Genomic DNA, 13887 nt, shown 5'->3' on the forward strand with positions numbered 1-13887 from the left:
AGGGAGGAGATCACGAACGATCGTGGCCATGGCAGAGGAATGCAAAACCCAAACCTCACGACTCGTGCGCGCTAACCAGCTCGACGTCGATGTGGAAGGTGAGCACCATGGATATCATCTCTATGCTTTGCTACTATTCGTTTTAAGCTATATATTTATCTGCAGCTTAGTTCGCACCTCCGTTTTGAGTTCTGTTGTCGCTTAAATTTGCAGCTTTGCCGCCAACACTGAACATGGACAAGAAGGGCGGAGCAGCGCAACCGCCGTCGCCGCCGTCAAGGATCCTGGCTCCGGTAAGCACACGAAACAACATCGGTCCATTTTATTTTGACTCTTCCATTCATGCAATGATCCAAAATTTTCGCAAAGCGGACACGTCTATATCTTACTACAGCAGATATCTTTTCTGTTCCTTTTCAAGTATCAACTTGCATAGTTTATGTGTTAAAAAAAACTTGCATGGTTTATTGTGCCATGGCATATGGCTGTTGCCTACTTTCCGTGATTGGTTATGGAGTAAGGACAAAACATAGTTTTTGTCTACTCGATGGTTGATTTTGGACTGAATTGACAAAGCATACTTTTAAGTCAATGGTCAAAGTCAAACAAACTGCCGGTAGCTATTGTAAAAATATTGGTAGAGTGGTTCCAATTTTTTGTTCTTCATTCTTGTCTAGCATGGTCTAAAGGAATTATTGCACAAAGGAATTATATATACATACTACTCACATTGATTCAGAATAAGATCGTACTTACTTAGATATGGTTGTGTCACCAGTAATGGTTCTTATAAATTTGACCAAATTTATAAAGGAGATACAGGAGAATACCAACATCTACGACACAAAATTCCCTTAGAACAAGTTTAAATTTATGGCAACCCTAATTAATGCTCCATTATTTGAAATAGATATAGCACTTGAGAATTATTCGGAACAAAAAGAGTGTACATCATGTGATCGCTTCTCATAAAAAACAAGATCGAAATCACTAGTTGAGGGGTACCTTTTGTGAATGTTATTTCAAACACCTTTGGTGCCACATGTGGCGCAACTCGTGTGTGACACTTGTTGCCACCAGAGAGTTTTGTTTTTTTTTCACTCATGCGGAAGGGTGAGAGGGCACTGTACGTGCTTTACTTTGAGATCCAAATTTCAAATGAAAATATCTCTTGATGCGAGTGTCCAAATTATGAACGTTTTCACCTTTGTTACTCGTGGCTATATCTCTGAAAGTTGATCACATGTTCATAGGTTTCGTTGAACTCTTTTTTGGATGTAACTTGTACTTAGAACAATGGAACTTTGTACTTCCGCTATAACATACTGTACTCTCGCGTAGTGTAACTTGTACTCCTCATGTAGTGCCACCTATGTGTAACGTGTACTTCCCGTGTGATGAAACATGTCCTTCCCCACAGCGCACTTGCACTCCTCGTGTAGCATAACTTGTACTCCCTGCATAGCCCAGCCCGTACTCCCCCTGCAACTCACCTGCACTCCATGCGTTGCACAACATGTACCCACCGCAAAGCAACTTGTATTCTTTCTTTTTTTTACGAGGGAAAGCAACATGTATTCCCCATATCACATTTGTATTCTCCACACGGTGCACCTATACTCCCACACGGTTAGTGAGTACAGAATGAGCGGTACATGTACATCCATGTTGTACACGTGACAGCCTAAGAAAACTAGACAGGGAAAAAACCAGAGAAAAGCCAGAAGGAAAAAAAATAGAGAAAACAATCGGAAAGAGAAGAAAACACCAGGTGAAAAAAGATGTCGTTTTTCTTTGTCCAGGGCACTCCGCGCGCCGCTCCCTCAAACCCCTCCACCTGTCACGCACACCTCGTGGTGCTTCCTGCGGGGCACCCCTCTTAATTAGTCGCTCTGAAACAAGGTATATTGAGTAACAAAAAATAGATTGGGACAGATTATATAGTAAAGAAAAGCTAGATTGCGACTGATTAAGAAAATTGTAAACCCAACGAGCAGCCGGGAGTGTGGTCCTCGCCGTCGCTTCTAACCCAATCCCCTGTAGCTGAGCATCAGCATCAAAATTTTGTTGGCCGTCCAACGTCATACATACCCACGTAATCCCACGTCCGTAGACCCACCTAAAAATAAAATAATCCGTAGGCTACGACTGGGCATGAGAGGATCAGGACGATGCGCCCGCCCGCGGGGTAGCTCAGCCGTGGCCATCACAACCTGTAGTTTTTTAAATGGCACATCTCCCCGGCGTGGCGCATCCTCCCACTCCCTCCACCTTGACAGACCACACGCCGGGCTCCTAGGATCCACTTTCCGTTCTGCTCCTCCTGCCATCTCTTGCGAGTTTTCTCCTTCTTGCAATCCACATGGCCCATGATATATACTACAAGTGTTTGGCGCAGCGCCGTTGGTGTTGTTGAATTTTCTAAAAAGTAATCGCTCTGTTTCAAAATATTAGGTGTAATAGTTTTCTGAAAAGTAAAACCTTTTAAGTTTGATCAAATTCGTAGAGAAACATATCAAAATCCATAGTATCAAATCGCTATTTTTAGATTCATCGTGAAATAAAATTTCCATACTTACTTTATTTTAATATTATGGATGTCTATATTTTGTCTATGAACTTGGTCAAAGTTACATAAATTTGACTTTCTAAAAACCAATAGCACGTATATTTTGAAACTGATGGAATATTTAATTTAGCTGGTGGAGAGATTATAGAGTGTGTTCTAGTTTTATTTGTAATGCAGTGATTTGATGGGCCTTTTGTGGTGTAATTCTATGTTATCCGCTAACTAAAGTAGGTTGATGTGGGGAAATTTCTGTGTTGGTGATTGCATGTACAATATTGGTGCTATAATATCACATGGTGGCGCTTCTTTTTTCTTGTTGGTGGGAGTGTGTGCTAGATTGATATGTTTTTAAGGGTCTGTTGCTGCAGATTGATTTGAAAAATCATTGGTCCGGTCAAAATCATAAACCAAATCCAAAATTGAATACCTCAATTGAATAAAAAAGTTTCAAAATTAGGGAACATAATGGATTAAAATAATTGAATGGGAGAGCTTCAGAAATTGTTGACCCGATCAAAATCAGATGACCCAATTTTAAATTTAATACACGAATTAATTGTGATGCCTTAGAAATTAGGAAGCACAATGTCTAGTATAAATGAATCGAATGAGAGAGTTTTAAGAAATTGTTGACCCGGTCAAAAATCAGGTGATCCAATTCAAATTGGAGACCACAATTGAATGTGAGCTCTTTAAAACTAGAGAGCTTAGTGTTAGAGAGGATTTTCATAGGAATCCCTTCTCAGCAATTTATATCATTTTTCATTTATTTTTTTGAACAAGAAAAGGGCCCATAGTCACGGTATAACTGATAGAAGGATCCATAAGAAAAGATAATTTAGAACTAGGTCCTTGAACTTTGCAATAAGGACCCCAGATGCAAGACCTAGATTGCAATCTTGTCCTACTCTTGCGACAAGGCTTCATCACGTAATCAATCCCATCATCGTCAGGACAAGCACCATAGCCAGCCCTCCGACTTGCTAGAAGGGAAGGTGTAGGCCTGAGGCAAAAATAAAAAATTGGCGGCTCAGTCTCGAAGATGATCAAACTAGTGGTGTGTGCATGTGTGCATTAATAGGAGTGAGTGTTAATATGAGCCAATGTGTTTGTACTGTGTTGCTAAAGAAACTCATATACTCCTTCTGTTCATTTTTGTAAGTCATTTAGGACAGCTGAAATTGAACTGTTTTAGGTGCTGTCTTAAATGTCTAAAAGGTCTTACAAAAGTGAACGGAGGGAGTATCTTTTTTCAGTTTGACCATCTAGTAATTGACTATATAATTGAAATTTTATTCTACTCCGCTGCTGAATTATGCGTTCATGTGATAATGGGATGGATTGATACGTTTAGATGCAGCAATTTGTTCCTGGATCATATAGTTATACATAATGTCTTAAATAGTGGTCTTGCCCACGTCCTGCATCTAAACAAACTCTCCCGCCCACGTGAAGTGACACACTTCTGTTCGTATCAGTCTGCGGACTCCACGTAGTCGACCACGATGACCTTAAGAAGAAAAGAGGGGACGGTGCGGGCTAAAGATTTGATCTTCCTTGGTTGGAGTATAATTTTTTTACTAATATCTTATATTAGCTCATTAGATTCATCGTAAAATACTAGTATATACAGTTGATGTTGTAGATGTTGATAAATTTTTCTGTAGACTTGGTCAAACATAAGATGTTTCACTTTAGACAAACCTAGAACTTCAAGTATTTTGTAGTGGAGAAAATATTTGTTAAGAAAGCTTTATATCGAAAAAAAATATTGAGCACGCAGGCAGACACAACCAATGGCCGAGACACAGTCCAGAATAAATGAACTATGTGTCTTCAGTGTTCTCTAGGCACATGATACATGAGTTGTCTGGCACATGATACATGAGTTGTCTGGTAGACGATATTTTCTCCTTCCCAATAGATTCCTGACGCTGACTTTGTCATGTAAGAGCATCTATAGTTGGATTTGGCAAATCCGGTCCCTCAAATATTTGTGGGCGTGTCTGTGGACAGTGATCGAGTCACGTCTTAAATAATCCATTCTACAACCGGATAACTCAAATTAGAAATCTGAAATCCATACTATTACATGCAACGTAAAACATATTCTAAGCGGACTCCGCCGTGTCCATGTCCGGCGGCCGGCTGCGCTCCTCGGAGTGTTGGTTCGACCGCCAGCAAGGAAGAGTAGGACATGTGACACGAGTCGGCTCACAGAACTCAAGGCGTCGCCGTCTCCCATGCCCTACTCTTCCTCGTCGGAGCATGGAACCCAGTCGGTGTCGATGGACACCAGATCGACGATGGATCCGTACTGGGACGAGCCGGCCACATCCACCATGACGCAGTTCCGCCGCCCAGACTAGTGCACCATACAGGGCGCCAGAAAAAAAATGCGACTCCGCCTCGGTAACATCCATCGCCACGAGGGCTGCTGCCGCCACCCGCGCCCGCTGCTTCACACGTGGCGAGCACGCCGTGCCTGTTTACATCGGATGACTCATGGTGCATCCATCGCCTCGGCGCGCTAACAGAGGGGTTACGCATCCGCCGCCGCTTTCAGACGCTAGACGAACTGCACCGCCTCCGTTGAGGCAGCGATGGCACACCTACATCGGATCCATGCGCCATTTGAGCGGACACAATAAATTCCCGACGGAAGGAATCCGAGAGCTGCCGCCGGGCGGCCTCCTCCCGGGAACGACGGAGCGCAAGCCGGATAGTCATCTCTTCCTCAGGCTCTGGTGGCATGAGCTCGGGGTCGACGGATCTGAAGGTGTAGGACTAAGATACGTTGCCCGCCATGCCGGAGAAGGCCGGAGATCATCGGACGAGAGCTTGGGTCACGGAGGAGAGTGGAGGGAGTGGAGTGAAGTGGCTGGGGTTTGGTCCGGTATATATATATATATATATATATATATATATATATATATATATATATATATATATATATATATATATATATATGGGGTCAGGTGGGTCAGCGTGGGTGGCGGACACGCCTGGTCGCGCCCGAGCACCCTCATATCCGCCATATATTTGGGTTAAATATGAGGGGTGCCGATCAGCCCGGACATTCGAGGCTCGTTTGAGGCACCCATTTAGGTCACCTTTTTGTGACCAGGCCATTAGAGCATCTTCATCCACGTATCTCTAATTCGACCCCTCAAACAACCGCGGACGCGCCCGATCCGTGACAAACTTTTTTCACAAAAGAACGAACCAGGAGCACGGTTTTCCCTTCCGACTGACATTTTCGAGAGCTCGTGGAAGGAAAAAAATAATTTTTTTCGGTTCCGAGAAGCATGGCTATACCTCCCGCGGAAGCAAAACTGTGTCTCTCATGAAAGGAAAAAAAATATGTTTTCGCGGAAATAAAACCATGCCTCTCGTGGAAGCAAAACCATGTCTTTCACAGAAGCAAATTCGTGACTCTTGCAGAAGGAAAAATAGAAATCACGTTGTTTTGAGAAAAAATCATTTTTTTTCAAAAAGTTAAGAAAGACAGATGAAAAACCAAAAACTTGAAGAAAAAAAATCAGACAAAACCATCTAAAAGCCGAAAAGCATGTGGAAAACAAAAGAAACAAAATTTGAAAGGGCGCCTAGAGCGCGACACGTGACGACAACTGAGAGAGCGACTGTAGTGACAGCTGAGAGCGTGTCACTCAGCCCACCTCAAGTGATTGTTGGGAGGCTTTTCGTAGGAGGGCTCCTCAATTAGCTGCTCTTATGAACGTGGAGTGATTACGTTTGGGAATGATTAGTAATCGGGGGATGTTGGGCCGATGGACAAATGAGCTGCGCTCGCAATCACGTAGGACCTCACGGGAACCAGGAATCGTAAATAAGATCGGCTTCTTCGGTGATTATGGTTTTTGATGACAGAAAATCGAACATACACTGAACACCAAATAGCGATCGAAGTTTCCACCAAACCAAACAACCGTACATCGAATAAACATACAAATCGGTTAATCTGGTTCGATTCGGTTAAGTTTTTCGGTTTTCGATGTGACAGTGCCCACCCCTAGACGTGTCCAACCGAAATTCTTGGTGGAAACTTTCCCTCCATCCATGACTTCGGTATTTTTTTATGCCATTGATTCAAGTGCTCAATAAGAGGTTCCTGTGCACGAAGAGTCAAACCAATGGAATACTAGTATTTTTCTAGATGCATTTTCTGGTTAAACTATGAAAAAGGCAAGAAAAGGGGGGAAAAGCGCAACCCAAGGGTCGAATCGAAGTCCTCTGATTCATGAATTGGAGTCCTCTGATTTACGAATCGGTTACTCAATTCACGAATTAGAGATGTATACCCCCAACGAACTCGATTCATAGGCAGTACCGAATGGCAAATCCGAACCGGAATTGTGAACCCAGAGAACACCAAATCGGGTAACTATGGCCCGGACATTTGAAATGGGTTTGGGGCGCCCGGTTGTAGGTGTTCTAGTAGCAGCTAGGAAAATATTTTGCTAGATGGTCCAAATAAGCGCCTAAAACAGGATGTCCCTGCCCCGGTAACTCCAATCGATCTGGAAGAGTGCTTGTGAGTATCATATTAGTTTCATCAGATTTGTCATAAAAACCAGCAACTCCGATCTCCGATGGATCTGAAAGAGTGCTTGTCAATTAGTTGACCTGTTTCGGGGCTAAAGATTAGATCTTCCTTGGTTGGAGTATAGAAAAATATACTAATACCTACAGTATCATACTAGTTTCATTAGATTCATTATAAAATATATTTTTATACTATATATAGTTGATGTTGTACATGTTGATATATTTTTATATAGACTTGGTCAAACATGAAGATTATTGACTTAAGAAAACCTAGAACTTTAAGTATTTTGGAGTGGATGAAGTATTTGTTAAGCAAACTTTATCGAAAGAAAAAAAATGTTAAGCACGCAGGTGGGCACAACCAAGGGCCGAGGACACGGTCCCAGAATAAACCCATGTGTATTTCTTCGATGTTCTCTAGGCAGATCCGCAGATGATACATGTGTGGTCTGATAGATGAATTATTTTTTCCGTCATTTCTGGTGCTAACTCTATCGTCTAATAGAAGCCAGGAAAATATTTTGATCTTTAACTGACAAGCACTCTTCGAGATCCACTGGAGTTGCTGGGGCAGGGACATCCTGTTTTAGGAATACGTTTGCATAGATCTTTACCGAGGGAAATTCCAAGAATAGTGCCAATGGCCTTGTTTGTTTCAGCTTTGATCTCATTCGAATCACTTAGGGATTCACTTTAGTGGCAAAGCTGATCACAGTTATATAAGATCATGTTTGTTTCAGCTTTGATTGGATTTGAATCACCTGTAGATTCGCTTTAGTGGTAAAGCTGATTCGCACCGAAGTACACTTTGAGGTGCTTCAACAAATTGCACTAAAAATGGTCCAAATCCAGATTCAGCTTCACTGGCAAAGCTGATTTATTTGAAATAACTGTTTGTTTTAGATATCAGATTTAGTTTCACGGGCTTTTCAGATTCCAGATTTATCTTCACTAACAAAGCTGAATCTGGTTCCTGAAGCTCAAACAAATAGGGCATCAGAATGATGCATCTGATGATGCACCAACTGAGTTTCTCCTGAAGTTGAAGAAGTTGCTCATATGCTTAGGGTGGAGATTGGTCTGTGCAGATTTTCAGAGATGTTATCTGAATTTAGCATGTCTTGGAGCTGACACCTGTTGATCAGCATGCAAGTTCAAAACCCTCTTACGTTGTTGAGCCGCATCTTGCTGTATTCCGTAATATTTGAAAATTATCCGAATAGGTGATTCCTCAATTTTATAGAGTTTTGCTTACGTACATAAACAAATTATAGTCCCTACTTTTACATTAAGCATCAACTAATTCTAATCCCTACTTTTCCAATGCATCAAACAAGAGATCAGAACAATTTAATATTTTTTATTGAAAAGGTATCTTCTAATCTCCATCTTTGATGTGCATCAAAATTTGTAAACTTTTCTAGGGGGTGTACCGAAGCAAAACTCGTTAATAAAATGCAAGCGGCTTCCAAACAAATACCATATGATGATTTTCTTTACTCTTTTTTTTCATCGGATTAAGGAGCTTGCAACCCCCAACTACATTTCTGAAACCAAAAAACTAGGAATGAATACAGCTCAATTTGAGCTAGAGCTTCTTCCGCTCTTAATCTCATGCCGTGACATGATGATAGTCTACTTAACAGCAGCCAAACACACTAAATAACAGTGAGGCATGAAATTAACAACTCCCTTAGAAAGTAAACGAGCACACACTACCACTAAACGACTGAAGAGCCAACACTAGCAGTAAAACACAAGAGCTCGTGGAAGATTCAGACACCTTATGACGATATAAGCATTCCATAAAAAAACATGGGTAGTTTTTTATGTTCATTCATGTTGCCATGTGTTTTGTGATGTCACTACAGTGCACTGTTATTGTTGCAGTCTATTTTTAGTAATGCAATTGCAGTCTTACTTTACTAATTCTAGGTTTTGTTTTTCTCTTGTTGCTTTTGGATACAAATATATGCTTGGTATATTAATAAGTATGTGAAGAGTTCACCAAATTACAATGTGGACAGAACTGGTGCCGTTTTGGCTAGCGACGGGTTTGGGCTTTGCATCTATTAAATTTGACCCTTGCTACTCTTGTAATCTGCAGGCTGAGGAAGGCGCCACCATTGAGACAAGGGAAACAACAAAAGCCAATGAGAACTTAGAGTTTGGGGGCAGCATTGCTGGCTTTGGTGTAAGCATGATGGTGGCCTGGTACATTCTCTTCCCAGGAGATAGAGGAGCACATAATCTACGGTGCATCATTCCGTTGTTCCTTGGCTTCGCATGCCTCATCAGTGGTGTTTGCCTGATGCTGCTCAGCATGAACCTGCTGGAGCTCCCACAACACCTTGTCTCCGAGAGCCAGCTCATGGTTTCCAAATACCTTTCCTGGTTATGCAGCGCATTGCCAGTGGTAACATTGATCAGCCCCTTTCTGCTCTCTGGGTATAAGTTATACAGGTACATTGGCCTTGCCCTTCTGGTTGTGGTGACGGCTCCGCTTGCTGTAGTACGATGGTATGTGGGACTCAAAGCTCAGGGCGGTGACGAAGAGGCAGCACTCAGGGAGCACAAGGAACAGTTGGAAGCTGCCTTTAAGTTGGTGTCAGCCATTAGCAACTCTGCCTTCACAGGCGTGGTTGCCCTGGTGGTCAATTACAATGTAACTGGTGGTTCAGGGAAGACCAAAAGTGTTGTTCTTGTAGCCATCTTCTTGGTGTTCACTACTTTAATCTGGGGTCTGCTCTACATCGCGATCCGTGACAAGGTACTGGAGATCAACAGTCCAAGGCTCAGGGGATGCATCATCAAATGCATGTCGCTAGCAATTATCTTCATTCATTTGCTGCTAGCCTGTGCAGTTCTTGCAGTGGCTTTCGATATAGTTGAGTTCTCCATCTTCGCAGCATTCGCCCCTTGGGTTTTTGCGGCGGCTGTCCACATTTTCAAGGAGCACTGTGTTGGCCGTACAACAGCCCAGGACAGCAACCCGAGTGACTACCAAAAGGCACGCCTCAAGTGGAAGGCAGAGATGGGGCACAAGATCACAATGTGGTCTTTTACGGCAATCATCGCCATCTTTGGAGGGTTCCTTCATGGGAAGGCTGAATCTCTCAAGGCCTGCACCATATTATTCACCTCAGCTTTTATGTCCGGCTTTGCTCTCACGGTGGCCACCATCAAGCCAGACTTGACCAGTGTCGGCCTCGCTGCAGCTACCACCGTACTCGATTGGACTGCGAAGGCAACATTTGCTGCGGCAATATTTGCTATTATCATTGCAGTGGTCCTGGATATATTTTGAAGCCTTGCTACTCCTGCAGTGTCAACCTTCTTCGATGACGCACTCTGCACTCTGCACTCTCTGCACTCTGCACACCATGTCCTTGCACCGGAATAAAAGAAAGGTGAATGCTTGAAGTCACATGGTAAGTCAAGAATCACCAAATTGTCTAGTTGTAATCGGGAAAGAATCAATGAATGTGGGATCAGCTTCTGCGGGTCGATGCATGATTATATATGTTTCCAAGAACAAACTTGCGATCTAGACCTCTTATATAATTAGAAGAAAAGCTTTATTTGCAGAGAAGAGCAAATGGGCACCCATCGTCAACTGCCTGCTATGAGCTGAAATGGTACTAGAGTGGCCTGACGCTATGTGGAAACTATAATGAAAAACCTGTGGGTTCTCAGGTTGACAACTTGAGATTTTCCTTTCTAAATATATACTGTAAGAAAATGAATTAAGAGAACGGTAGATAAATTTTGCTGCTATGTATGGTGGCAGATTTTGTGGTATATTTCTGGTCCAAATGCCACTCGGCATCTTCGTAATAGGTGAGTTCATGGCCCCGCCAGGTGCTATATTTTGGTACTACATTCTTCACTGTGGGAAGCAAAATATGTATTACTGTTGTCACGCTGCATGTTCCATATTTTACCTTTCATACACCACATTTTCACATACCTGGCATGTTGCACGTTTATATCATCCTTGTGATGTAGTCCTTTTGTTTCACAGTGTAAGTTCCTTCAGTTTTCTCTCAAGTCAGCCGTTTAAAAGAAAGTATCAACATATGCAACACCAAACTAGTATTATTAGATGCATTATCAAATATATTTTTATATTATATGTATTTGGTGTTGCACATGTTGGTAGTCTCTTCTATAAACTTGGTGAAAGTTAAAATGGATTGGCTTAGAACAAAGCCAAATGAACTTACATTGTGAAACAGAGGGAGTAGTATGTTTCTTTTGTTGGTCACTCGTTAGTAATCTACCAATCCAGCTTGGCTCATTTCTTTTCAGTTACTCAGCTCTTGTACTTCGAATAGATAAGGATTCAAGACTGATCCTGCTCTGGAGGTTGAACCTGTTAAGCTTCATGCACTAGCCAACACAACAAAAAGTCCGAACTGATGGAAAGGGCCAGGCAATCCACATATAGTACTCCCACATATAGTACTCTTCAATAGAACCCTTGGGGATCATGAATTTCACAAAATTATGTCTCATCGAAAGGCAAAGCCTAGACTATTAGTTTGGTGCACCATTACGATTAACTAAAAAGACAATGGATGTGATGTTTAGATCTAAGACAATTACAATTAAGTGAAAATCAGCAATTGTGACATCTAGATCCAATAGGGTGATTAAGTAAAAAATCAATGCGTACAATCTGTTAAAATCCTAATCATTAAGTGAAAAACAATTGATGGGATATTTAGTTCTAGTACGACAAAAAGTGAATTAATTCACAATATCTTCAAGCAAATATTCCATTAGATAAAAGTGAAGGATGCCAAAAGATCCCGTAAAAAGGAAAAACATCTAGGCTTCAATTTGGACAATTACTATCAAGTGAAAACAAATGGACGCGCCATTTAGATGTTGGATGAGCCATTTTGGGGGCTTTTGTTTTGGTTGATCTGGACTTGTAGGAAAGCTACAGTCTTTGACAACAACATGAATGCTAGTATTCCACGAAAATGTTGAATGGAGCTCGGCTTCCATGGAGGCCGAATTTGAAATGATCAAATTCATGTTTGTATGTTTCAAGAATTTTTTAAAAAAAATACACATCTACTTAGAGACAAGATGTACAAGTGTGTAAATTTTCAGAACGAAATACGTTAAAATGAGGGCTACACAAAAAAAAATCTGCAGCTTTTTAGTACATGCACTATTCGTCTTCAAAGTCCATGATTTTGTTTCTTTTGCACAGCTCACATTGCAAGGTATTTCATCGTGAAATTTTACACCCATACACATCACGTCCTTGCATACTTGTACTAAAAATAATCAGATTTTTTTGAAATTGAGAAGTTTGAATTTTGATTTATTTATTTTTTATAAAAAAAATCGGCCTCCATGGAGGCCGAGCTCCAAAACACCCTACTCAGTATTCCATTGCATATAACTTATAAAACAATTAATTGTATTTCGCAGTGGATGCCGTCTCTTCCGGTCGAGCTTCTTCCGGCCGGCCGAGCGTAAGGAGCAATTGGTGGTGGCGCAAGGCAAGATTCAGAACATGACAAGGAACCTGGAATGGTGATGCCGTGATGGGAAGGCGCCAAAGAATAGGCTGAGTTGTAGTATTTTGATTCTACCTACCTTTTGGTGTTGGCTGGTGGTCCTTCGAGCCGTAGCTAGCTAGTGTGTTGTGTGGTTTGGTTTGGATGGACGATGCTATCTTGAACTGCCTACTCCTTATATAAGCAGGACTGTAATGATCTTTTCTCTAAGAAAATCACGCAGGAAGTGCTAATCACGCAGTTGATGATTTCAACTACTACTATGGAGTACTTAACAGGAGATGGCGACCTTTGCGAGCAACATGGCGTATCAATGTGGACATGTATTATTTTAACATCCATTCTACAATTTTAGGAAAAGCTCTTTAATTTTTTTCTTGTGCGTGATCAGACAAATCAAAATTATATAGGATGCAGATGGTTATGACGTTCTAATTTTCGTGCATTTTTAGAATTGTAGTACGAATCAAACAGGCCCTGAGAAAGAATTTGTATGGCCACCGATGTTAGAGCATCGACAGCCGGGCTCTTCAAACGGCCCCTATATGTCTGGACGGATAGCCCGATCAGTGATCGGTCACAAAATCCGGACCCGGCAGGACTCCTCATACCGGCCCTATACGTCTTGGCTACCCCACCCCCATCATATCCAGCACATATCTAGGGTGGATATGAGGAGGCAGGAGGGCTCGGTCGCGCTCGGGTGCGTCCGTCACGTCGGAGTGATGGCCAGAACGAGGACCCACATGGGCATACGTCAGAACACAAACAGTCTAGTGAGAACGCCGCTCTAGCACGCCTCTCAAGGGGCCAAATCCAGCTACTTAAGCCGGACGGCGGCAACCCAAACCTAGTCCATCCCATTTCCACCCTCTCCCTCCCCTCCGTGTCGCCGTCGTCCAATTCGCTTGCCATCCCCCAGTCGTCATGGCCCGGCAACGGATCACCACGTAAGCCATGCTCACTCTGGAGTGGCATTTGGAGCTCCTTGAGGAGATCCGGACTAGGCACAAAGCTTGGATTGCAGACGGCCTGCCTTAGGACTCGCCAGAGTCGGAGGAGGAGCAGGCACCGGACGCGATCATGGAGGACGCGGGGCCGAAGGAGGAGGAAGAGGACGAAGGCGAGGAAGATCCAATGCCTCTGGCTGCGGGCTTCGCCATGCCAGACGTGTTGACGGAGTTTGAGGTCACCCAAGCGAAGGAGGCA

General features: G+C 42.6%; 1 protein-coding gene across 1 annotated transcript; it reads left to right on the top strand.

Moving 5' to 3' along the window:
• The first annotated feature begins 28 nt into the window (after positions 1–28).
• Positions 29–10564, top strand: LOC119271893. Its single transcript, XM_037553539.1, has 3 exons — positions 29–98; positions 214–293; positions 9246–10564. The coding sequence occupies exons 1-3, from the start codon at positions 29–31 to the stop codon at positions 10443–10445; spliced, it is 1350 nt and encodes a 449-aa protein (XP_037409436.1). The 3' UTR covers positions 10446–10564.
• Positions 10565–13887: the final 3323 nt, after the last annotated feature.

Source organism: Triticum dicoccoides, chromosome 3A (genome assembly GCF_002162155.2).
Source record: "Triticum dicoccoides isolate Atlit2015 ecotype Zavitan chromosome 3A, WEW_v2.0, whole genome shotgun sequence".
NCBI classification, from domain to species: Eukaryota; Viridiplantae; Streptophyta; class Magnoliopsida; order Poales; family Poaceae; genus Triticum; species Triticum dicoccoides.

Bases quoted from the DNA above. Each gene is read 5' to 3' on its own strand.
- LOC119271893 (XM_037553539.1), top strand. From the start codon at position 29: ATGGCAGAGGAATGCAAAACCCAAACCTCACGACTCGTGCGCGCTAAC. The intron at 99-213 runs GTGAGCACCATG...TTAAATTTGCAG, and splicing joins GCTCGACGTCGATGTGGAAG to CTTTGCCGCCAACACTGAAC. The intron at 294-9,245 runs GTAAGCACACGA...TGTAATCTGCAG, and splicing joins CGTCAAGGATCCTGGCTCCG to GCTGAGGAAGGCGCCACCAT.